Raw genomic sequence first — 22,929 nt, forward strand, 5'->3', positions numbered from 1 at the left:
GAGGTATCGTGTGTATGGCGCGTTGCGTTGGGTGGGGAGGATGAGCAGCGTGGCAGTGGTTGGCGGGTTGCGGGTGTTTGTAAGGGTTTCGGTGTGTTCGGCCCATGCTAGTGCCCAGCGGACTGCGTGAGCTCCGTCTTCGGTGTTGGGTTCGGGGCAGGCGACAGCAACTCCATCCCACGGCTGTGAGTATGCATCATAGTTGGCCCCAAAGAGCATGTCTTCTTCGTACAGTGTGTAGTAGGTGGTGGCGGCGTCCGAGACGTTAAGGGGTGATGCGAAGAGCTCCGTTGTGCTGCCTATTGCTGTGTGCAGGGTTTGCGTCAGTCCTTCACACAGCATGCGTTCGCCTTTTTCGGTAACAGGGTGGGATTTGGAGCCGCCCCCGGGTTTGTATCGGAGGAGCAGGCGGGCGATGGCGGCCGCAAAGCCTCTGCCCTGATCGTGCTTGGCGTGCACTTCGGGCCAGGTTGTTTGTGCATGCTGGTAGCGTTGCCACAGGAGGCTGAGCCGCTCTGCGCTGATGGTGCCTATGCACCGTCCGCGGGGGTCGTAGACATGCGCCAGGTGGGTGCCGCATGCCGGGGAGCCGGGGTCGAGGACTGTACCGAGCTGGACGGTGTATGCTTGCGTGGGGTGGATGTCTCGGCTAGGGTTGCAGGGCTCAACGTTGATATCCACGTAGTGGCGCAGAGTGCGCTGCCCTCGTGCTGTGTCATTGCTGGAGTCTGTCCAGCGGCCCTGTCGCTGGTCGTGGCTGAGGTGGGTGTCCGTAGCGGGGGGTGGGGGGCGGGGGCCCAGGGGGACAGCGAGGCGGGCGTGAAGGGCGTCTAGGAGTTCCTGCTTGTTGTCTTGTGCATCCAGGATAGCGGCGGGTTCTTCCAAGTCTTCCCATTCCACAAGGACGCGAGGTTCGTTACCTGGGGTGAGGAGCCAGGTAAGGCCGCCGGGTTTGGGGCGGTAGCGGTTGCGGGCGTAGAGGGTGAGGGAGCCGGGGGTGATGACGGTGGGTTCCCACTGGACTCGGTAAAAGGGCGCGCCTTTGCTGGTGGTGTGCGCTATCACTTGTTGTACTCGCTCCTGTTGCCCGTATAGGGTGTTGGTGGTGGTTAGGGCTTTGGTGCGGTAGGTTTCGCTGAAGTGCTTCCATGTGTCGGACGTGGCGGCTAGGTACGCGTCTTGCTCCTCCTGACTGAGCTTGTGTCGGTGTGTGAATGTGGCTGGGGGTGTGGGGCCGAGGAGCAGGCCTCTGAGGTGTGCCGCGGGGTTTTGGGGCTTGGATTTGCCGAGGAGGCTAGGGGCGGTATGGATCAGGTCTGCGCAGTGTGCTTCTGTAAGCGGGTCGAGCGATGGATCCCAATCAAATGCTGCGGGCGCATTAGCAGGCGGTGATCCACGACCTTCAGGTTCCCTGACCATCTTAATGCAAGCCCGCTTACGTTGCTGTGTGCCTGGCCGGCGTGTTTGTGCAGGTGCATGGTTCTCGCCGGCGTGGTGGTCCTCCGCAGGCTCGGCCGCCGCGGTGGTGGCGGCGGCGGTGGTGGCCGCGGCGGTTTCTCCGGCGTTGGCAGTCTGTCCGGTGGCGGGGGCGCGCTGGCGGAGGAAGCGGTTAAGCGTGCCCCAGTCGACGGCGGCAGGTGCGGTGTGGGCCGTGTGGAGGCCAGTGAAGGTGTGTCCATCTGGAAGAGTGCGCTGGGCAGCGGTGAGGGGAGCGGTGCTGTTGTGGGTTTTGGCACGAGCTCGGGTTTCAGCGTGGAGTGCGAGAGTGAGACGGTTGAGGGCTAGCCTGTGCCGCCTTTGGGCCCTCGGCCATGTGTTTCTTAGAGTGTTGGCATCGATGACGCAGGTGCGGTCCGGAGTGAGGAGCTCGCGGAAGTCGCTGGTGAGTTCAAGGAGGGGTTGAATCAATCGGAAGGGCAGGGCCTGTTCCGCGTCGGCGCCTGGCGGCACGGTGCGTGCAAGGAGGGCCGACAAACCGTGTAGTGTAGTGTGGTATGCGCTGCCCTGTTGGGTCAGCTCCAGGCCCGCGTCTGTGATCAGCGACAGCTGTCGCAGGCTGGTATAGAAGCGGCATTGTGTGCGGAGCTGATCTGCGGGTATCTTCTGTGCCACGCTGTGTTGCAGGTGGAGCATGGCGCGGGTGACGGCGCCCAGCCTGCCTCCATCGTTCAGGGCCTGGACGAGAGCCTTGCCGGCGCGGCGGACATACAGCTCGCGGATGCTGCCTACGCCCAGGCCAAGGGCGTTGGTGGGTTGGAGGATAGCGCGGGTGGGGAAGCCTCGTTTCAGGCCGTAGCACATTTTGGCGGTGCTGGCAATCAGGGAGTCGAGGCTGGTGACGTCATGTGTGCTGTACGGCATGAACGGGAGGCTGTAGGCCACTGCTGGGTGGATGGTAAATTGTATCATTCGGAGCTTTTGGTCTGGTGTGGCAAGTGATGTGGCGATGCGTTGCCCTCGCTTCTTAATCTTTTCCCGGATGTACTGTACTTGTGCGCTCCAGTCTAGGGTAGGGGTGATGTGGATGCCGAGGTATTTGTAAGATTCATGCGGGGGCTTGTATGGGATAGCGGTGCCGTCTATGCGGATTTGGCCTTCTAGCATCCGGGCGAGCGCTGCCTGGTGGGGCTTGCTGCGGGGGCCGCCAAGGGTGGGGTCGGCGCGCGCGCGGCCGTGGAGTATGCCTTGTAGTTGGCATTTGGAGACGTTGACCTTCAAACCGCCCCATGCTGCGTATTTCTCAATTTTTTCAACTTGGATTCGTAGATTTGAGATTTGGGTTGTGGCTGTGACCAGGTCATCAGCGAAGGCGCCGGAGCTGAGGTTATGCTTGTCGTTTTCGGCTTTGGTGAGGCATCCGTATTGGTACCCGCGCCCGCCAACGTGTAGCCACCGGAGCAGCGGTTCAATAAAGATGATGAACAGTAGGGGTGATAGGACGTCACCCTGCACTGTGCCTCGTTGGATGGGGATGGGGGGCGTGGTGCCGTGCTCAGTGCGAACGCTGGTGGCTGCCTTGCCGTAGAGGTCCCGTACCACCTCAATCAGGTCGGTGGGGTAGCCTAGATCGTGCATGACGATGAGCAGTTTGTCATGGTCGATCGTGTTAAATGCGGAGGTGAAGTCAATGTACAGTAGGAAGAGGTCGCGTCCGGTGGTGGCGGCGTCCTCTATTGCGTGGAGCAGGTTTTGGACTTGCCGTTCGGTATTGCGGCCTCTGAGAAATCCTTCTTGTGACTCCGTGAAAATGTGGGCTTGTTCGCTAAACAGGGCGGCGTTTACGGTGATGAGAGAGGTGTACAGCTTGTAGAGGGTGTTGGCCAGCGCGATAGGCCGCTTATTCTGTATCAGCAGGGGGTCTCCCTTCTTGGGTAGGAGGACGGTGTCGGACTGTGTCCAGTGTGTAGGGATGTGCGCTTTCACCCACATGAGGGTCATGAGTTGGTGGATGGCTGTCTGCAGGTTGGTTGGTATTGTCTGGAGGAGTTCGTTGGGTATTCCATCGGGCCCCGGGGCCTTGCGGCGGGACAGGTGGTTGACGCAGCCAAAGAACGTTGTGCTGTCGGCTATGCCGGGCAGTAGGGTGGCGGGTGCGTCGGTTGGCTTGGATAGGGCCGGCATACGATCAGGTGCGTCGGGCCGGCTCCAGGGGTACTGTTTCTCGCTGTGGGGTATGTCGTAGTGTCCTGTGCGGGGGCCATTGATTGGGAGGAGTTGAGCGGTGAAGTGCTGGTGGATGCTGCTCAGGATTTTCTCGGGTGCGGTGTGGACTTCTTTGGTGGTGGGGTCAGTGAGGGCGGGCGTGCCGCGTGGCTGGTCCGTTTCATCGAAGATCTTCTGGTGTGCGCGCTTTGGCTGTGTTGCAACCAGTCGTCGGAAGGCGCGGGCTGCCCGTTTGGTGTTGAGTTTCCTTGCTTCCTTTTTTGCGGCACGGAGGAGGGTGCGTGCGTTGAGTAGTTGACTCCGGATGGCGGTGGGTGTGTCGGCTTCTGCGGGGGTCGGCGGGGTAGGTGTGGGACTGGTGGTGTTGGGTGGGGGCGTCGGGGCGGGGTGAGGTGAGGTGGTGGGTGGGGTGGCGCCCGCTGCGTTTGTGACAGTAAGGGCGGCTGTGAGTCGTTCTTTGAGCTTGCTGGTGGCAGTCAGGAGGCGCGTCACTGTTTTTGACGTGTGGTGTCGTGGGCTTGTAGTGCTGGCGCGCGGCGGTTTCTTGTCGCAGTAGGTTTTGAGAACGTCCAGGCACTTTTGGAGGATGGATTCGAGTGTGTTGCTGATGGACGTGGTGTCGGCTGCACTAACTTCGGGAAGGGCGCGGAATTCCGCAGGGCTTGGGGTGTTCCGCTCGGCTTGGGCAGGGGTGAGGCCGGCAGGGTATAGCTTATTGGTGATGGCGAGGTGTGCGGGGTGTAGCGTGTTCAGTAGGTCGGCGATCTCTTGCCCAATGGTTTCTTCCATCTTGATGCGCGCTTTCTCGCGTTGGTCTTTGGTTGGTGGATGGTAGTTTACCCATGCGTCAGGATCGGAGGGGGCGGCAGGTGCCGTGGGGAAGGGGTAGAGGCGGAGGGCAGCGAGGGGGACGCTGGAGAGGAGAGCACGGTGGTCGAGGGCATCACCGCATTCATGCACCGCTTCCTGTCCACCTCCTGTTGTAGTGATGATGGCGTGTGTGTGGTGGCTTACTAGTAGGTCGTCAATGCGGCTCATGTGCGGTGCCGTGGCTTGGTCTTGTAGGTATGTGTGGGGCCGGGGGTGGTCGTGTGTGGGCGGTGTGAGTGGGTGCAGGCCCGCAGAGGTGGCGAAGGCAATGTGGGCGCGGTCCGTAGCGTTCAGCTCGCCCGTGCTGCGGTCGGAGGGGAACAGCACTGCGTTCCAGTCGCCTCCCATAAGGAGATGCTCTTTAGCGGCTGTCGTTTTGGCGGCTTGGTCGGTGCAGTATTTGTAGATTGCAGCGCGGGTGGCGTCGTCGCTGGGGGCATATATGCCGATGGCGTGTACTGGCGTGCTGTGTGGTGGTGCAATGCGTATGTGGCAGACGTGGCCTGCCAGGCGTGCGTCTGTGTTGTGTGCATTCATGTCTGTGGTGCCAGACGGGCGGCTAAAGCGGTGGGTGACACCGACCATGACGCCGGCATGGGGGCGGGTTCCCTCTCGTGGGTTGTAGGGTGCGTTGCTGGTGTAGGTTTGGTAGTGCGAGGAGAGGCCCTTTTTCGCGCTGCCCATGCTGTAGTGGAGGCGGGTGGGAATTGGCTGTCATTGGCCGCTTAAAAGACATTTAGATACATACTGCTACACTACGCCCAACATACACCAACGAGCTCGGTTTGAATTTCTGAACAAGTGAAATAGGCGAACATAGGAGCTGTGCATGCCGCAGCAGAATATGGACGTTCTATTTAAAGCCCAAACGAGCAAGGGGACCACTGTGTGCAAAGCCTTTTGCCGATCCGTCAGTCCCTCGTGGCTGCACCGTGACGGCAATTGTGTACCCACCAGAACGGCACCTTGCTCGGCGGCTGACACTCAGACTATCACAAACGGTGCTATCGTGGAGGGCAAGAAGCAGGGATCGCGACACATGCCAGCGAAGGCGGGACGCTGGACCAAAGGAATCAGGGGCTGGCTGATGCTGGTGCTGATATTACTAGGCAATTGCGACATTCTCGCCAAGCAGGGCAGGGAGCGGCATTCCGGGGCAAACAATGGACTCGACCTGGGAGCCTGCCCGGGCACAGCCTCACAGACGACTCCGGATGATCAAATACACCAAGAACGCAGCAGTGAACTTGAGAAACAAGGGCTCCAACACAAGAAAATTTCCCAAGTTCCCTCGCCCAAGTTGGACAAGAAGTTTCAACCCCAAATTAGCCATTCATGCTCTCAATACTTAACACAACGTGCTAATAATACCACTGAGGAAAGGGGGACCCACAACAAAGATCCAGAAAACACCTCCACTCTGCACCGACAGGACTTAAAAACAAGCACACATACCCTTGGAAAACAATACAGTCGTATAGCTTTAACTGCCATCGGCAGTCAGAGGCTGCCTAGACTCCAACGGCTCGCCATTGCCCGCCACGTCGAGAGTACACTGCAAGTGGCCCACGAGGGCCTTCACAGTGTGACACGACTAGCCGGCACCACCAGCTGCAATACTGAGAGTATGTCGCGTCACGTTAAGCTTATAAGGGTGGTATTAAGTGATTCAATGAAGACCGCCAGGAGCGCCTGGATGGACAGCATGCGGTTTACTACTGAGATTGCGCTTGCTTGCGGAGAGAGTCTGATTGGGCCGTACCCAGTGGTTGTGTGTAAGGCTGAACATGACTGGTACTCACTCTGTGCTCATATTTCGATGATAACCCTAGCACATTGGATGGGAAATGGGCTGGTGCGAGCTGCATACCAAGGGCACTCACTGACGCTGAAGCTATTCCTAGGCACATGCAGCCGACTCTCCACCCCCCTAAAGCAATTCCTAGTATGGGCAGCGACGTGCACACGACTTACACTGAATGCTCTCATAATTGGCACAACGGCACTAGCTACTGTCATGCTTGCCTTCCTGCTCTTGAAACACCTACGTGCTGCTGGCAGGAAAACACACACGACGACAGCGGCAACAGAGCTGTATGCCAATGGGGCTGCGCTGACCACTCTACTTATTGGACCGCTCTGCATCAGCCTCGCTATGACTCCATTCTGCTTCCTTATGCTTTTCTACAGTGCAGCCGCCATCCCACTCGGGATCGCCGCACTAACAATTGCAACTGACGGCACTATTCTGGCCCTGGCAATGCTCCTGTACAGCGCACACCTGGCCCGCCGGCATGCACCAGCCATATGGCCATACAGAAATGCCGTCATAGGCACAGTAGCCATGCTAATCACCTTGTGTGCAATGTACACACACCTCCCATCTCTCTGCACAGACCACCAGCCGGTCACCGCCCTGCAAGCATGGGTTCCGACTATGGTCACTGGCTCGGCCTCCATGGGGCAGGCTGCCCTGTGGCTCACAAGTGCACCCCACTCCACCATGGCACACACCCCACTTCCGGGTCCCACAAGGTCACCACCCCTACGGGGGGCCTGGGAGACCCGGCCAGCTGTCCGCCAAACAACAGCCCAATCCGCCAATCCGACCCGTCCACAGCCACTACACTACCCCCCCGGGCTCTCAAACACAAGCTACCGCCAGACACAGCAACTCGGATTCTGCGGCATCCATGCCATAAATAACATGCTAGGATTCTCCTGGATTGATCCGTTCAATGTGCTGAGACATGCCAACGCAGTAACAGCTGTACTGAACCAAATGCAACACCCAAACCGCGACGGGTGGGCAAACGCCTACACACAAGCGGGCAGGTTTGACATGAGCATCATCAACCACTACCTTTACTATAACGCCACAATCGGGAATGCAAACGCACTTCCCAACAAGCGTTTAGTCATGCGCTGCGCCGTGTCACATTTTGACACACCAGGGGATCCCCCTCATTCCAAAGACTCCGTACTCGCCGCATTACCACGTGAGGCGCGCCGCCTTGGCTTCAATGTCCTCATGAATAGCCGGCCCCATGTCTATGCAGTCCGCCTTGAGGCAGGCCAATGGCGCATAGTCGATTCAGAAAATACACCACTCCACAACACTCTCCTTGAAGACGATGGATGGAGTGCTATGGAAGGCCATATTTACTACCTCGGCACCGTCTCCACTGTAGACATGGAGGCCGTGCGCAATACACTCGGCCCTTGCTACAACATCTTTCCACAAGAAGCAAGGCCACTGCCCACAGCAGCACCAACAGACCGCACAAATGCCCCCATTGAAATAGACATCACTCAACCTGAACAAAGGAACACTGCTACAAGCCCAAACAACACAACAAATGCTGCCCAACGCCTCGCCCCAAACATAACCGCCCAAATACGAACCATACGTACCCTGGCCGCCGCCACCGCCACCAATGGGACAGCGCTGGCCCGCTGGACAGGGCGCACAAACACGCTCACCGACCTATTCAAACGACAGCAAACCGCACCAACAGCACGGCAAGACACAACTACCGCACAACCTAGCCCAGACCAAACACAGGCCCGCACACTACATCTTGTCACACACAACGTACGGGGCCTACTCTCACAAGTAACAGCCGCAGGTGCCCCGGGAAACCTGAGCTTCACACTCTGCAATCTTGCTGCCTGGAACGCCGATATTGTGATTTTGACTGAAACTAAGCTTGGCCACCGACACGACCCACTAAAGCGAGCCTTTATGAATGAAGGGTACCGCCTGTACTGCAGCTCTGTTCCACGTAACACCACGGAAAGAGGCAGCGCCGGCGTCGCCATTGCCGTGTCCACACGGTACAGTAACCTGAATAGTGTTACCCACCACACTCCTCCAGTCACCCTACACGGCTATGTGTCGCACATTCAGATCCGCACACGGGGCAGCACGCCCCTTACAGTCCTGGGTGTATACGCGCCCGAAGACACGGCAATCCGCAAGGCCATCTACCATTACTGCCAGACCACCCTGACACACACCAGCGCCTGTGAACAACACCTGGTTGTGGCGGGAGACTTCAATGCTGTAGCTAACGCTGCAGATCGCACAGGGCCGCTTGACTCTGCTGACCGACTACACCAACGCTTTCTGGCACAAACTGGCTTATTACCCGCACGAGGCACCATGACCACAGAGGGCGAATGGTCCTATGAACAAACACAACATGGTGTCACAACGCACCGCAGCCGCATAGATGACATACTCATGTGCACGACAACGCTCACCGCGTGCCCCAGCCCACACGAGCACGTAAGTACAGTCGCGGGTAACTTTGACCATAAACCTGTACACGTAAAACTGCCTGCTGACGCGCTGCACCTATGGGAAGCACCGCAGCCCGCAGCGCCACCAGCAACAACATCTGAAGACAGCCCACGCTGGTCTCGCGTGACGCTTCCAATCACCAAGAAGCAGCTGGCCGCCGCTGCCGCCCACTTGGAGGACATAATGGTCGAGGCCACGGCAGACCTGCACAATGCCAGCAAGGGCGCGGTGCAGGTGATTGACAATGCTCTAAAACAGCACACTAAAAACCCAACCACCTACCCGGCAAATACAATGCAATGGGACTTGGCGCACAACAGAATTGTACAACAAACCGACGTGAACCAGTTGGCTGAGCGGTTAGGCAAGGCTCTCGAAGACGGCCTCACCTGCCTACTTGAAGAGTGCACACTAAAACCGCCACTCACCGGGAAACACCATCTTTCCCGGTCAGCTGCCCGACATCTTAAACCATTATGGGACAAGGAGGTGGAACTCAAGCAAACCCTCACTAACCTGACAGCCGGCGGTGCAGCGCCAGACACAACAACGGAAGGAGAGGCTGCCGCCATACGAGGTCAGATAAAGGACTGCCAAGCCCAACACCGCCAGTTGGTGGCGGACCGAGCCAAAGCGCAGCGTGAAGCTGCTGCCGCTGCCCTCCAGCACACGCTCGCCACCAGGCCTGCGCAAGGGCACAAACGCATCTTTCAGAAAGAAGCAACCGAACGTGGCCTCCCCGCGGTCCGCAACCCTGAAACAGGCGAGGTGGTAACCGACCCTCCCAGCATTCTAACCGCCCTGGAAGGGCACTTCCGCAAACTGTCAGCACCCCCACGAGGGCCCCGCACAGGCGAATATCGCCTGTCGCCCGGCGCAACGCGTGGGTACCCGTTCGAACTACCTAACGCTACGGACGCCTTTACGCTTGAGCGTAACAGGCACCCGGAAGCACACTCCATGCTTTCTAGCATGGCAGACCCCGCCAACTTCGACCACTGTATCGCCCACCTCTCTCGTAACAAAGCCACGGGCCCAGACGGCATTCCGAACGAGCTGCTCCGCATCTTGCCTCACGGCATGAAGCGAGCCCTACACAACACACTGAAGATCATGTACGTCAAGTCCACAATCCCGGAGTCCTGGGCCACTTCAGACACGGTCCTGCTCCCAAAACCTGGGGACGCTCTTGACATCAAGAACAAGAGGCCCATCGCTCTAGCCAACACTTGCTATAAACTGTACACTTCTATGCTCACCCTGGGCATCGGTGAACTGGCAGGCCCACTCCAGCTGTTCAGCGAATCACAGGAGGGCTTCCGGGCCTACTGCAACACGGAACGGCAGATACTGAACCTTGTGCATGTACTGGAGGACGCTGCCCTGTATGGGAAAGACGTATACGCAGTGTATGTTGACTACAGCTCTGCGTTTAACACAATCGATCAGGACAGGCTACTCCAGATTATGTTCGATCTGGGCCTGCCTGACGACCTGATATGCGCAGTTCGCAACCTATACGCGCACGCCACCACCCGCATTCGTACTGAACATGGATGCACATCCGCCATCCCAATAGAACGTGGCACAGTGCAAGGTGACACCCTGTCACCGGTACTGTTTATCTTGTTCATGGAACCGCTTGTGCGGTGGCTCCACGCAGGTGGGCGGGGCTACCGCTACGGATGCCTCAGCCCGGAGGACAATGCACGGTACCATTGCAGCGCCGCCGCGTACGCTGACGACTTGGCGGCCCTGACCACAACGCTGGAAGACCTGCAGATCCAATGTGACAAAATCTCGGACTATGCAGACTGGGCAAGCCTGCGAGTCAATCACACCAAGTGCGCAGCTACCGCCATCTGGCACAACAAGTCCCGGTCCACCCCGACCCTCGACGGACCCACCGGCCAAGCCACGCTGAACGCGATGCACCGTGAACTGACTAACAAGCTACGAATTGGTAACACCACTGTACCGTACTACCCGCCCACAAAACCCTACAAATACCTGGGGGTGCAACTCACCTTCTCACTAGACTGGAAGGCGCAAGTCTCCCGCGTCACGGAAACTGTGAAAGAAAAGGGCACGGCCATAGCCACGTCACTGGCCACGCCGGCACAACGCCTACGCATGCTGCAGCAATGCGTCCACACCTCAATCGCCTATGCATTTGCTGCGATGCCATACACGAAACAGGACATCGCAAACTTTGACGCTGCACTGGCCGGTTACGCAAAACGGTGCTACGGGCTGCCACGCAGCTTCCCTACCCGTACCACCCTTCTCCCAATCGATGAATATGGCCTAGGACTGGGCTCACTCTTACCCCAGTACGCGCGTGTGGCCAACCGCGCGCTTGTCCTTGCTCTAAACGACACAGGCCGACTGGGCGTGGTTACCCGTGCCCTCCTGCCACGGCAGCATAGCCTGGCGGGTACGAGCCTCGCACACCACCTACCTGCAGACAGAGGGCGCTTCTTCACAACTCTGCAACAGATGACCCTCGCTCGTGAGCATGGTATACAGCTCTTTTACAAGGGCACACCGTATACCACCCCTACCTGGTCAATTGTCGAGGCTTTGGACGCCGCAGCTGCAGCGCGTGCGGCAGCACCCCTCTCTGTCGAACACGTGCTCCCGCTCGCGGAACTCCAGCTCGAATTCAGCCACTTGGTCGACCGCAATACGAGCCGCCATCTGATTAGCACCCGGGAGCTCGAGAAACTCCTGGGGGCAAGCAGGGTCCGCCACAAACACAAGGTTGCACTCAACAGGCTGAGTCTGGCCCTGGTTGCCACGGCGGGATTGGACGGAGACCAAATGCCACCGGAAAAACACGGGAGCCCGAACCCGCTTCCGCCTACCCAGCGTGTGATCCCACCCCTGGAAGAACTCCAGGCCCTCTCCGCACGGAACGACCCTCGACCCCCAGGCATGGCACCACCCCTCACCGCACTCATGACGGGAGGCCCCGCCCCACAGCCCCTCACCCCAGCCCCAAACACAACAACCCAAATGGACATCGAAGAAGCCAGCCCACTCTATCACAACCCGCCCTTGCAATACACGCCAACTGCCTTGGGGCAGATGGCCCCAACTCCTGCCCCAGCCGCGGATACCGCAGCTCCCGTCGCCCAACCCGAAGCCAACCTGCGGACCCGGCCACGGAAGACGCCCGTCATGCGTACTCCCACACACCCAACTGCCCACTCCCGCCGCGTCACGAAACACGCCGCCCAAAAGGCCCGCATTGCAGAAAACACGCGCACAACACCCGACGACCTGCTCACCGGTGATAAAGCCGCAATCAGCACGGCTATGCGCCTCACAAATGGAGACGAAAGCCTGGCCGTTGGCACACGTGGGTACGAAACGGCACGTTCAGTGTTCACGGCCCTGGCAAAAGACATGAGCAGGCACAACCACCTCTGCAAGCCCCACCCAAGGGACCCCCCTTCATTCAACAACCGAACCCCGGTTACCCGCACGCAACGGCCCCTGGCCCCCACAATAACCACTCTGCTCACTGCGAATGCGACCACGCCGTCTACTGGCGCCGTGCAAACCTACCTTCTCCACCAAGGGCAGCCAGCCGCGGCCGCCGCTGAGGACCCAATGGATGTCGACGCCGCAGCACCTGAGCACGACCAAATGGAAGTGGACGATAGTCAGCACGACCTGATGGAAGCGGACGATAGGCAGCAAGCCTCACCACTCAGGCTGTCTCACTGGCGGGGCAAGCAAACACTCTGGAAACTAGCCCGGGAACGTGTAGTCAAGGACCTGGTCCACCCTCCTACTGATGACTGCACCAACGGAGATGCGCAGCTTACCTACGACCTGGATAATGATGGCCAGGAGCTGGCGGCCATCCTGTACCGCACAAACCAACAAACTGTCACAGATAAGGAAATTGCACGCAAACGCAAAGCGGGCGAGGACACAACCAACACCCGCGAGCCATACTTCGCGGTCCAATGGAAGCCATCTGTTATCCCACCTGGCCTAGTCACCGCCTTCTCACGCATGGGCTACGCCACGGTCACAGACGTGCGCTGCTTCAAGCACCCACTGCAGGCTCGCCCACGCGCGACGCAGCCCCACCCGGACGGGGCCGGCACGACAGACGCAGACACAGCAACAGCGGCCCAACCCGCCGGCATCCTACCCGCACACGCGCCGCCCACCGCACCTGCGCCCGGGCCACTCGAGACAACACATGCCCCACGTGCGGCCCTCTTTTCATCGAGGTCGACTCGTCTCCTGCGCCAAGTTACGTGGGCAAACAGCAATGAGCGTGAGCGTGACCTTAAGCATGACCTCGAGTGGGAGGAGCTGATCTCAGAATACACCAACCGACTTGCTGCGGGACCTGATGCACCCGCCCGCCCCACACGGCCTCCAAAGGATCGCAACCTGACAATGCGGCAACGTCAGGGCCGACACGATGACGACCCGGACGATCAAGCAACGCGTGCACGGGTGACCCGCGCAGCAACCATCATCTTTACCGTCCCCAGCGATCCCTACCACGACGTTTCCCCCCCAGGCAGCTACGCCATCACTACCCCCACAGCAGGCCGGGCCCTCCCCCGAGAGGCCCATGTCTATGAACCCAGCGGACGTTGGCTTGGCATGCTCACCTACGCACGCCTTCAAACGCTCTGGGAAAGCTTCAACCGGACCAGCAACAACCGGACCAAGGCCTTCGAGGAGGCGGTGGCTGCCCTGCTGCACAGATACCGGCGCGACCCGGGGCAAACTGATCATAAGACGGCACCACAGCACCAGACGTCCCTCCCCTCGGCAACCGTCCGAGCCGTTGTGCGCAGCCTGCGAAACACCGGCAGGGGGAGGGTCAAGGAAATGTTTGCCTCGCCCCTGAACCACACGACCGATGCCGATGAATACTGGAGCCGGGAAGCCGCTGATGTGGTGTTCGGCGCCCAACACGATGCCTACAGCACTGCATGGACGGGGCTCCACTATGCACACCCTCCTGCAAACCCCGATGCCTCACGACAGGCCCTCGTATGGGCCCTCGCCAGTGCCGAGACAGTCAACAACTCCCCGGAACCCACACTGACCATTCTAGTCCTCCCAAAGTGCGCAACTTACCCACACACACAGTGGCTAACCCACCCGCTCTGCCGCCGACTCGCCACCTGGACGAACGGAGAACTGGACTCCCCAGGCACAGCTGGGATGGAGCCTGGACTCGGCACTGACGTGCCCCTGCAGAAGCAACGCGGAGCCATACTGGTTGCCGTTGGCAACACAGCTGGGCTAAACGCCTTCACGCAGAGCTGGAAAGGCCTTCGCTCCTCACTGGTAGCCGGTCCCCACGCGCCCGCAACCGTCGCTGACACCCACCTCGGGTCAGGTACGTTAAACACGTCGTGTCCCCACATCCCACGTCACATCTCCAAACATGCCAAGTACCTCGCAACTCACCAGAACATTGCCACTATGGTCACGCCTGACGAAGCTCCAGCGACACCGAGGTTGAATCGGACACAATTCCAACGTACACTGCCGCTGGCCCACAACCCCGAGGAAATTGTATGGACCGATGGCTCGGTATCCAAGATAACAACTGAAAACGGTAGAGAACTACAAGTGGCTGGGGCTTGTGCTTGGCATAAAGACCGTGTGGTCTACGTAAACCCAAATGGATTTGGCTGCACTAACACTATTACACGCGCCGAGCTCGCTGCAATTCATGCAGCCCTGGAAGAATTCGGAGGTGAAACTAGTATGTTCGCGAAGAAAACGCTAACCATTGCCAGTGACTCAGCTGCAAGCTTGTATCTAATTAAACGGGCTATTAACGAACCACGCCGCTTACATCTGAGCAAACATAAGGCACTTCTGAGTTCGATCGCCGATTTGCTCCATGCACGAGCGAAGAGGGACGCACACACCGTTTTCCTTAAAGTCGTTTCTCACACGGGTCTGCACGGTAATGAAGAAGCCAATAAAGGTGCAGCAGACGTAGCTACAAGCACTAAACCGGCTGACGTCTCGGAGCTCGCTGACAATAACCCCCACGCCACACACTGGTGGCCAGCAACGACCCGGACGCGGGAAGACGGCTCTACCACCGTGCACTACATCTCGGACCTCAATCGGGGCCTCCTGAAAACACTAGACCCTTCCTCCCATGGCGGTCATTCCAAACACACACTCTACACGACCAAGTGGGCGGAGTCCGCCCCACACCTGGACACCAGGGCCAGCACCGCCTACATGACGCACCCCGGCGCTGGGCACAGCCTCCGACGCTTCATCCAGAACGCCAGACAGGGAGGCCTCATCTGCCCCGCCCGGCTTGCGCTGTTCAAACTACGTGCAAGTGACACATGTGCACTCTGCGCCCTGATTCACCAGCGCGCTGGATCCCCCCCCGAACGGGGCAACGCAGGCCACCTTGCCGGCCACTGTGCGCACCCCCAACTTGTTGGGGCCCGCATCGCCAAACACAATGCCGCCGTCCGTATGATCGCGGAATGCCTGCACCATGGCGCCAACGGTGGCGGGTACATGTTGATGGACGCAAGCAGTGCAGATGCACGCCCCGAATACTGTGCGGGCACCTGCCCCCCCAAATGGATGCTGCGCAACAATATCCCCGAGGCCGACCGAAAAAGGATGAGGCCTGACATCCTGTTCATCCCATCCCTACCACGCTCCAACGTGGGGGCTAGTGGGCCCCGCGGCCTTACAACCGCCGGCCGACGGCAACACAAAGTCTACCTGATAGAAGTTGGTTACACATCGGACCTCCACCACAGCGAAAAGTGTGACCAGAAACAAGCCCAGCACACTCGCCTAGCCGACGCCCTGCGGGATGCAGGCTGGGACGTAGTATATAAAAAGGAGCAGATTGTTACGCTGGGCCACGGCGGCACTGTGTCAAACACCTTGGAACCCCTCCTTCGGTCGCTGGGTGCCACCACCACATCAGCAAAATCCTGCTGCTCGCGCATACACATGCACAGTGTCATCAGCCTGCGCACCACATCCCTTCTCTACTACCGCCTTGAGCGCGAAATGGGGATTGTGAACTCACGCCAAGTCGGCCCCACTGGCGGCGCCACGGCTGCTGGCCCCAGCCCTCGCGATCCAGGCTAACTTTCCACCTTTTGACACGGTGGGGTGAGCAAAACTCACTCCTCCTTAAGAAACGCGGCCTCCTTCGTGAACCGCGTACATATTATTATTATTATTGGGTGCAGGCCCGCAGAGGTGGCGAAGGCAATGTGGGCGCGGTCCGTAGCGTTCAGCTCGCCCGTGCTGCGGTCGGAGGGGAACAGCACTGCGTTCCAGTCGCCTCCCATAAGGAGATGCTCTTTAGCGGCTGTCGTTTTGGCGGCTTGGTCGGTGCAGTATTTGTAGATTGCAGCGCGGGTGGCGTCGTCGCTGGGGGCATATATGCCGATGGCGTGTACTGGCGTGCTGTGTGGTGGTGCAATGCGTATGTGGCAGACGTGGCCTGCCAGGCGTGCGTCTGTGTTGTGTGCATTCATGTCTGTGGTGCCAGACGGGCGGCTAAAGCGGTGGGTGACACCGACCATGACGCCGGCATGGGGGCGGGTTCCCTCTCGTGGGTTGTAGGGTGCGTTGCTGGTGTAGGTTTGGTAGTGCGAGGAGAGGCCCTTTTTCGCGCTGCCCATGCTGTAGTGGAGGCGGGTGGGAATTTTGGTTTCGGTGAGGAAGAGGATGTCGGGGGTGCGTGTGGTGACCGTGTGGAGGATGCTTTCATGGTGACTCAACAGTTCCCTGGTGTTGAGGGTGAGGATGGAGATGCGTCCGTCGGGGGGTGGGGAGGGGCTGGCCTGGGCTTGGCCGTCTGCGGGTTCGCTGGGTGTGTTTTGGAGTGTGGCCGTGTGTCTTCTTTTGTGCGCTGTTGCTATGGTGGTCTGGTGGAGTCTCTTGGCTGGTGGTGGTGCGCTGGGGGTGCCAGTGGCGAGTTTGCGGAGTTTAGGGGTGGGGTTGGGCGTACGCCTGGCGGGGCGCTTTGTGGGGCCCACTGGTTTGGGCACAGTGCGTGTGGCAGTTTTGGTTTGACAGGCTGGGCCTGGGTTGGCGCTCGTAGGCGGGCTAGGGGAGTTTGTGGTCTTGGGGCCGGCAGGGGGGGCGACGGCAGGGTTGATGGGGGGGTCATGTGCGAGGGCTGCGGATGTGGGGCCGTTTTTGTTTGCGGTGGAGGCACCATTGCTGTTTGGAGCGCGTGTGCGTTTGGTGCCTGCGTGCTGGCGGTTTACCTCATTTGTGCGGACAGGGGTGATGCGGATGCCCTCGTGTGAGAGGGTGATGCGGGTGGTGGGGGGGCTGATTGGCGGGATGTCCCGGATGTTGAAGTTGGTTGATACTTCGGGGTGTCGGGTGTAAGTGAGGGTGAGGGTGAGGCCGCGCCCCAGGTCCGCCCACCGGTAGTAGCCTGGCTGTGCAGTGTCGGCGTTCGTGAGGGGGATGGCGCGTGGTGCATTGGAGTCGTGTAGCCACCAGCGGCCGTTTGCGTGTTTCACAGTTCGGGCGTGGCCACCGTGGATAAGAATAAAGCCGATGTGGCGGGACTCGGAGGGGATGGCATTGAGTGCTTCGTGCTGGTTTAGGCCCCCGTGGTACGAGCATGCCGTGAGTTGGACATGGGGGAGGCCTGGCAGGGGGGAACAGGTGTTGGCTTTGAGGCAGTGGTTTATGAGGCCATAGTCTATGCTGGTGGCGGTCAGGTAGGTCGCCCAGGTGGGCACTGAGGCTGGGGAGTTGCAGTGCAGGAGCTGCCACCCCCGCTCCCATTCGGCGCAGACTGTGGCGGGTGTGAGAAGGCGTTTCCCGAGCAGGTTGTTGGTTGCATGGATGAGGCAGGAGCGGTTGTCGTGCTGTTTATCATGGAGGTGTATGGCTCTGACAACGGGTGTGGCTAGTTTGATGCGTTTGCTCTTGCTGCCAGCGTGTCGCATGTGTGTGTCGGCTCCGGGCGTTGCTTGGCGGGCGCCGCGCCGGCAAGAGAGCATATAACTGGAAATTGTAGTTAGAGCAAAAGCCCAACTGGTTGCTGTGTTGCTGTTTAGTTTTAGCTTGCTCTGTTGAGGGCCGGGGATGTCCCAGCTCAGCTCGCAGCGAGCACGAGCGAAGATATAGCTGAGCGTCGAAAGCAAAACAAGAGCCCAGCTGATTGCTGTAGTGCTGTTAATAATTCTCGACGTGCTCTGCGCACGTCTCCTGAGCATGGCTGCAGCTCCAAGTGAGCTCGACGCGCTTTGTTTTAGCAGGTCTGGCTCCTCAAATGCATGTGTTTGTTCTTGTGCACTTTGCTGTGTCTGGCGGGGGTCTGGGGGGGTGCGGGGTCGCTTGCATGCGGGCGGCTGTTCTCGGCAGTGCGGCGAAGGGCTCGTGGGCTTCCGAGTCGGTCTTGTCATATTGCAGAGTCGTGGGTGGCTCGGCGCGTGCGTAAGCACAAGGCACGAGTACCCTTCTGCGACGTTGACCGACTCGGCGTTCCTGGCGCCGCTTCCCGTCACTGTAACAAGTAGTCCCAGAGTGATAGCGGTAGTAAACCATCTCGCTGAGCCTACTTGCTTGTCCAGTCGTGTCCGTTTGCTCGCTTCCTCTTTGGCCATCTAGTGTCTCGCGAGTGAGTGTGCTAGAAGGCTTCAAGAGTAGATTACATTCTTCTTAATGGCTGGGGGTGCGGGACGTGCGGCGGGCCATCACCGCGGCTAACCCGGCCGCACCTCCGGCTGGCGCAGCGGGAGGCGGCGTGGCAGTGTGCAGCGGCGCAGCTGACCACCACGGCGGCGCAGCATTTCCACAATAACCCGGTGGCTCTGGACCCCTGGCTCCACCGCACCTCTGCGGCAGCCGGGCTGCAGAACACGCCGGCGAGAGAACTGCAGTCGTATGCGTCCCCGTCCCAGCAGTCAGGTGAGGTGGCTAATGCTGCGGGGGCTGTGTCCTACGTCCACTACACGGGGCGGCTCTTGGAGCCTGGACCTGGCGTGCTGCCCCCGGCGGTGGATGGGGCGTGGCAGCCTGCCTGTGTGCTGCAGCACCGCAAGCCGCGGCACCTGTGGACCTTTGAAGAGCGGGCGGCGTACGATGCAGCATCACCAGGGGAACGGGCAGGGGCGTGGCCTCGGGCGCCGTACTTCCTGGCGCCGGAGGCTGGGGTGGTGGTGCACCCGGAGCACTGCCGGATTGCGGGTGTCAGCTTGGCGGACTACACGGTGCGGGACGTGCGGCGGGCCATCACCGCGGCTAACCCGGCCGCACCTCCGGCTCCGGCCCGCCCCGCAGCCATGCCGTGCCCGGCGCCAGCACAGCAGGCGGGGGGGTCGGGGACCCAGCCGGCGGCACAGTCGCGGCTGGCGGAGCGGGAGGCGGAGTGGCAGCGTGCAGCGGCGCAGCTGACCACCACGGCGGCGCAGCACTTCAACAATAACCCGGTGGCTCTGGACCCCTGGCTCCACCGCACCTCTGCGGCAGCCGGGCTGCAGAACACGCCGGCGCGAGAACTGCAGTCGTATGCGTCCCCGTCCCAGCAGTCGGGTGAGGGGCCGCGGCGGTCCGCGCGGCTGCAGGAGCAGGCGGCGGGAGGGGCGGGACCTAGCACTGGGCCTGCCACGGCGGCGGCGGCAGCAGCGGCGGCGGTGGAGGGCGACCCTCGCATGCCGCCCCCGGATGCGTCCCTTCTGCGGGGTACGTGGCGGAGGCTGTGGGACAGCCACGCTAGTCGGGGGGCAAAGGTGCTGGTGTACCGGCTGCAACATGCTTACCTGCCTTGCGGGCTGTACAGGGCGGGCAAGGGAATTCGTCCACGGGTGACCACGGGGTGCGGGGGGTTGGGGGCGCACTGTCCTCACCCCGCCTGCGGGCCACCTGGCCCGCGGGCGTGGGCCAGCCTAACGCACATCTTCCTGGAGTGTCCAGCTTATGCGCAGGCGAGGACGTGGCTGCAGCAGCTGTGGGCCTGCGTTGCGCCCCAGGCAGCGGCGCCGCCAGTGACGGACGCGGGTTTCATGCTGGGGGACCGCATGGGTATGTGGGCCTCAGGCCCGCGGGGGGCGGGCGCGCTGCTGTGGAGCACTTTGCGGGCCACCTTCTTGTACGCCGTCTGGTGTGCATACTGGTCCCGCGAGCCTGCTAAGCAGACATCGGAGCATGTGGTTCGGGAGGTGGTCAGCGAGCTGCGCAGGGTGATGCAGCTGCGTTTCACTGCCGCCACGCTAACCCCTGAAACCCTGTCGGCTCTGCCCACACAGCTTCTCACCGCGCAGCTCAAGGCGGCTAAGCTGGAGCACTTTGTTGCCATCTGGACGGCGGGTGGCGCGCTTTGTGAAGTGGAGGAGGTTCAGGGTGGGTCACCGAAGTTGAACTTGCGGCTGACGCTTGCATCACCTGTGCAGGCCCCCTAGGTTTCCTTTTGGGCGGCGTTTCTTTCCAGGCGCTGGCGTGGTGTACTATCGTCATCAGCTTATCTGGCGCCCATGTGTTTTAGCTCTGGCTGGCGTCACAGCGCCTGGGCGGCTGTGGGCCTTCCTGCACAGCGCGTCTTGCAGCGGGCTGGAGCCCGCTTAGTCAGCGCCACATCTGGCCCGATTAGTCTTCTGCTTGTGTCTCCTCTGCCGGTTCTCCTGGGGTGTTGCTTAAGCAACCGACTTGTGGGGGTGGGGTGGGTTTGGGCGGGGCGAGTGCGTAGCGCTGGTGTTTTCTTTTCTGGCGCGCGGTGGTGGTGGTTCTTGCGGCTAGGCTGTGGTGTAGGTTGGTGCTTGGGTTAGGTCTGGCGGTGTTTTTGTGAAACCCCTCCCGGGGGGCGGGGGGGCCAGCCTCCTGCTCTGTCTGCCGGGTCGGGGTGGGGTGGGGTGGGGTGGGATGGATGGGGGTGGTTGGTGGCGGTTTTGAGGTGTTTGCTTTCTGTCTTCTTCTCTTTTCTTCTCTTCTTGCCCTGTCAGGGTTCTGGTCTCGGGGACCAGGCTGTTTTCAGGCAGCAGGGGGGCAGCGCGTCTGCCCCTGTTCAACCTTGTAAGGATGATTCCTCAAAAAAAAAGGGGGCCGCGGCGTTCCGCGCGGCTGCAGGAGCAGGCGGCGGGCGGGGCGGGACCTAGCACGGGGCCTGCCACGGCGGTGGCGGCAGCAGCGGCGGCAGTGGAGGGCGACCCTCGCATGCCGCCCCCGGATGCGTCCCTTCTGCGGGGTACGTGGCGGAGGCTGTGGGATAGCCACGCCGGACAGCCGGTAAGACACTCAAGCCGATTTCGTTAAGGCTTCGAGAGATCCTGGGTTCGAATCCCGGTCACCCCACCAGGAAGGGCCCTGGTTTACCAAAACCCATCCACACCTTGGTGGTGTGTAGACCCCCCCTGTGGTGCAGGGAGTCTCTAGGGTACAAGGCTTTTAAAGGGGGGGTCGTCTAAATGGTTAAGACACTCAAGCCGATTTCGTTAAGGCCTCGAGAGATCCTGGGTTCGAATCCCGGTCACCCCACCAGGAAAGGCCCTGGTTTACCAAAACCCTTCCACACCTTGGTGGTGTGTAGACCCCCCCTGTGGTGCAGGGAGTCTCTGGGGTACAAGGCTGGAGCTCTGGGCCTGCAACTGGCGAGCTTTCAAGTTCAAGATCCAAGATTCAAGTGGAGCTCTGGGCCTGTCAACTGGAGAGCTCTAGATGATCTGTGTGGTCATGGCAGTGGCTGTAGTTGTCACCTAGCTGTTGAGAACTCCAGTAGGTGTGTGGTGTCACCTGGCTGTTGAGGTTTCCAGTAGGTGTGTGGTGGAACAAAAACTTCTCTTCTCTTCTCTGATCTCTGGCCCTATCGAGGTTCTGTGATATGATCCAGGCTGCCTTGGCAGTAGGGTGGTAGTGCGTCTACCACCGCAACCTTGTAAGGATGACTTTTAAAAAAAAAAAGCCACGCCAGTCGGGGGGCAAAGGTGCTGGTGTACCGGCTGCAACATGCTTACCTGCCTTGTGGGCTGTACAGGGCGGGCAAGGGAATTCGTCCACAGGTGACCACGGGGTGCGGGGGGTTGGGGGCGCACTGTCCTCACCCCGCCTGCGGGCCACCTGGCCCGCAGGCGTGGGCCAGCCTAACGCACATCTTCCTGGAGTGTCCAGCTTATGCGCAGGCGAGGACGTGGCTGCAGCAGCTGTGGGCCTGCGTTGCGCCCCAGGCAGCGGCGCCGCCAGTGATGGACGCAAGCTTCATGCTGGGGGACCGCATGGGTATGTGGGCCTCAGGCCCGCGGGGGGCGGGCGCGCTGCTGTGGAGCACTTTGCGGGCCACCTTCTTGTACGCCGTCTGGTGTGCGTACTGGTCCCGCGAGCCTGCTAAGCAGACGTCGGAGCATGTGGTTCGGGAGGTGGTCAGCGAGCTGCGCAGGGTGATGCAGCTGCGTTTCACTGCCGCCACGCTAACCCCTGAAACCCTGTCGGCTCTGCCCACACAGCTTCTCACCGCACAGCTCAAGGCGGCTAAGCTGGAGCACTTTGTTGCCATCTGGTCGGCGGGTGGCGCGCTTTGTGAAGTGGAGGAGGTTCAGGGTGGGTCACCGAAGTTGAACTTGCGGCTGACGCTTGCATCACCTGTGCAGGCCCCCTAGGTTTTCTTTTGGGCGGCGTTTCTTTCCAGGCGCTGGCGTGGCGTTTTATCATCATCAGCTTATCTGGCGCCCATGTGTTTTAGCTCTGGCTGGCGTCGCAGCGCCTGGGCGGCTGTGGGCCTTCCTGCACAGCGCGTCTTGCAGCGGGCTGGAGCCCGCTTAGTCAGCGCCACATCTGGCCCGTTTAGTTTTCTGCTTGTGTCTCCTCTGCTGGTTCTCCTGGGGTGTTGCTTAAGCAACCGACTTGTGGGGGTGGGGTGGGTTTGGGCGGGGCGAGTGCATACCGCTGGTGTTTTCTTTTCTGGCGCGCGGTGGTGGTGGTTCTTGCGGTTAGGCTGTGGTGTAGTTTGGTGCTTGGGTTAGGTCTGGCGGTGTTTTTGTGAAACCCCTCCCGGGGGGCGGGGGGGCCAGCCTCCTGCTCTGTCTGCCGGGTCGGGGTGGGGTGGGGTGGGATGGATGGGGGTGGTTGGTGGCGGTTTTCGA

General features: G+C 60.4%; 2 protein-coding genes across 2 annotated transcripts; both read right to left on the reverse strand.

Moving 5' to 3' along the window:
• Positions 1-5,259: 5,259 nt before the first annotated feature.
• Positions 5,260-14,625, reverse strand: CHLRE_06g278292v5 (uncharacterized protein). The gene is made up of 13 exons (XM_043063210.1): positions 14,297-14,625; positions 13,961-14,077; positions 13,486-13,675; positions 12,555-13,105; positions 12,133-12,479; positions 11,404-11,569; positions 10,867-11,300; positions 10,099-10,615; positions 9,356-9,524; positions 8,244-9,043; positions 7,434-8,205; positions 6,417-7,215; positions 5,260-6,144 (listed from the first exon to the last, which is right to left on the reverse strand). The coding sequence occupies exons 1-3, from the start codon at positions 14,302-14,304 to the stop codon at positions 13,609-13,611; spliced, it is 192 nt and encodes a 63-aa protein (XP_042923913.1). The 5' UTR covers positions 14,305-14,625; the 3' UTR covers positions 5,260-6,144; positions 6,417-7,215; positions 7,434-8,205; positions 8,244-9,043; positions 9,356-9,524; positions 10,099-10,615; positions 10,867-11,300; positions 11,404-11,569; positions 12,133-12,479; positions 12,555-13,105; positions 13,486-13,608.
• On the reverse strand, positions 5,260-14,625 carry CHLRE_06g278293v5 (uncharacterized protein). Its single transcript, XM_043063211.1, has 15 exons — positions 14,297-14,625; positions 13,985-14,077; positions 13,486-13,675; positions 13,035-13,105; positions 12,676-12,715; positions 12,413-12,479; positions 12,133-12,187; positions 11,404-11,569; positions 10,867-11,300; positions 10,099-10,615; positions 9,356-9,524; positions 8,244-9,043; positions 7,434-8,205; positions 6,417-7,215; positions 5,260-6,144 (listed from the first exon to the last, which is right to left on the reverse strand). The coding sequence occupies exons 3-8, from the start codon at positions 13,610-13,612 to the stop codon at positions 11,408-11,410; spliced, it is 522 nt and encodes a 173-aa protein (XP_042923914.1). The 5' UTR covers positions 13,613-13,675; positions 13,985-14,077; positions 14,297-14,625; the 3' UTR covers positions 5,260-6,144; positions 6,417-7,215; positions 7,434-8,205; positions 8,244-9,043; positions 9,356-9,524; positions 10,099-10,615; positions 10,867-11,300; positions 11,404-11,407.
• Positions 14,626-22,929: the final 8,304 nt, after the last annotated feature.

The sequence above is a fragment of the Chlamydomonas reinhardtii genome, chromosome 6 (assembly GCF_000002595.2).
Source record: "Chlamydomonas reinhardtii strain CC-503 cw92 mt+ chromosome 6, whole genome shotgun sequence".
Lineage (NCBI taxonomy): Eukaryota > Viridiplantae > Chlorophyta > Chlorophyceae > Chlamydomonadales > Chlamydomonadaceae > Chlamydomonas > Chlamydomonas reinhardtii.

Excerpts from the sequence above, each read along its gene's own strand:
- CHLRE_06g278293v5 (XM_043063211.1), bottom strand. The coding sequence starts at position 13,612 with ATGATCAGTTTGCCCCGGGTCGCGCCGGTATCTGTGCAGCAGGGCAGC. Across the intron at positions 12,716-13,034 it reads CTCGAGTGGCCCGGGCGCAG|GATGGCCGCCAGCTCCTGGC; the intron begins GTGCGGTGGGCG and ends TGTGCGGTACAG. Across the intron at positions 12,480-12,675 it reads CATCATTATCCAGGTCGTAG|GTGCTGCGGCGTCGACATCC; the intron begins GTAAGCTGCGCA and ends GGTCGTGCTCAG.
- CHLRE_06g278292v5 (XM_043063210.1), bottom strand. Across the intron at positions 13,676-13,960 it reads GTTAGCCACTGTGTGTGTGG|GCTGCGCACAACGGCTCGGA; the intron begins GTAAGTTGCGCA and ends GGTGTTTCGCAG.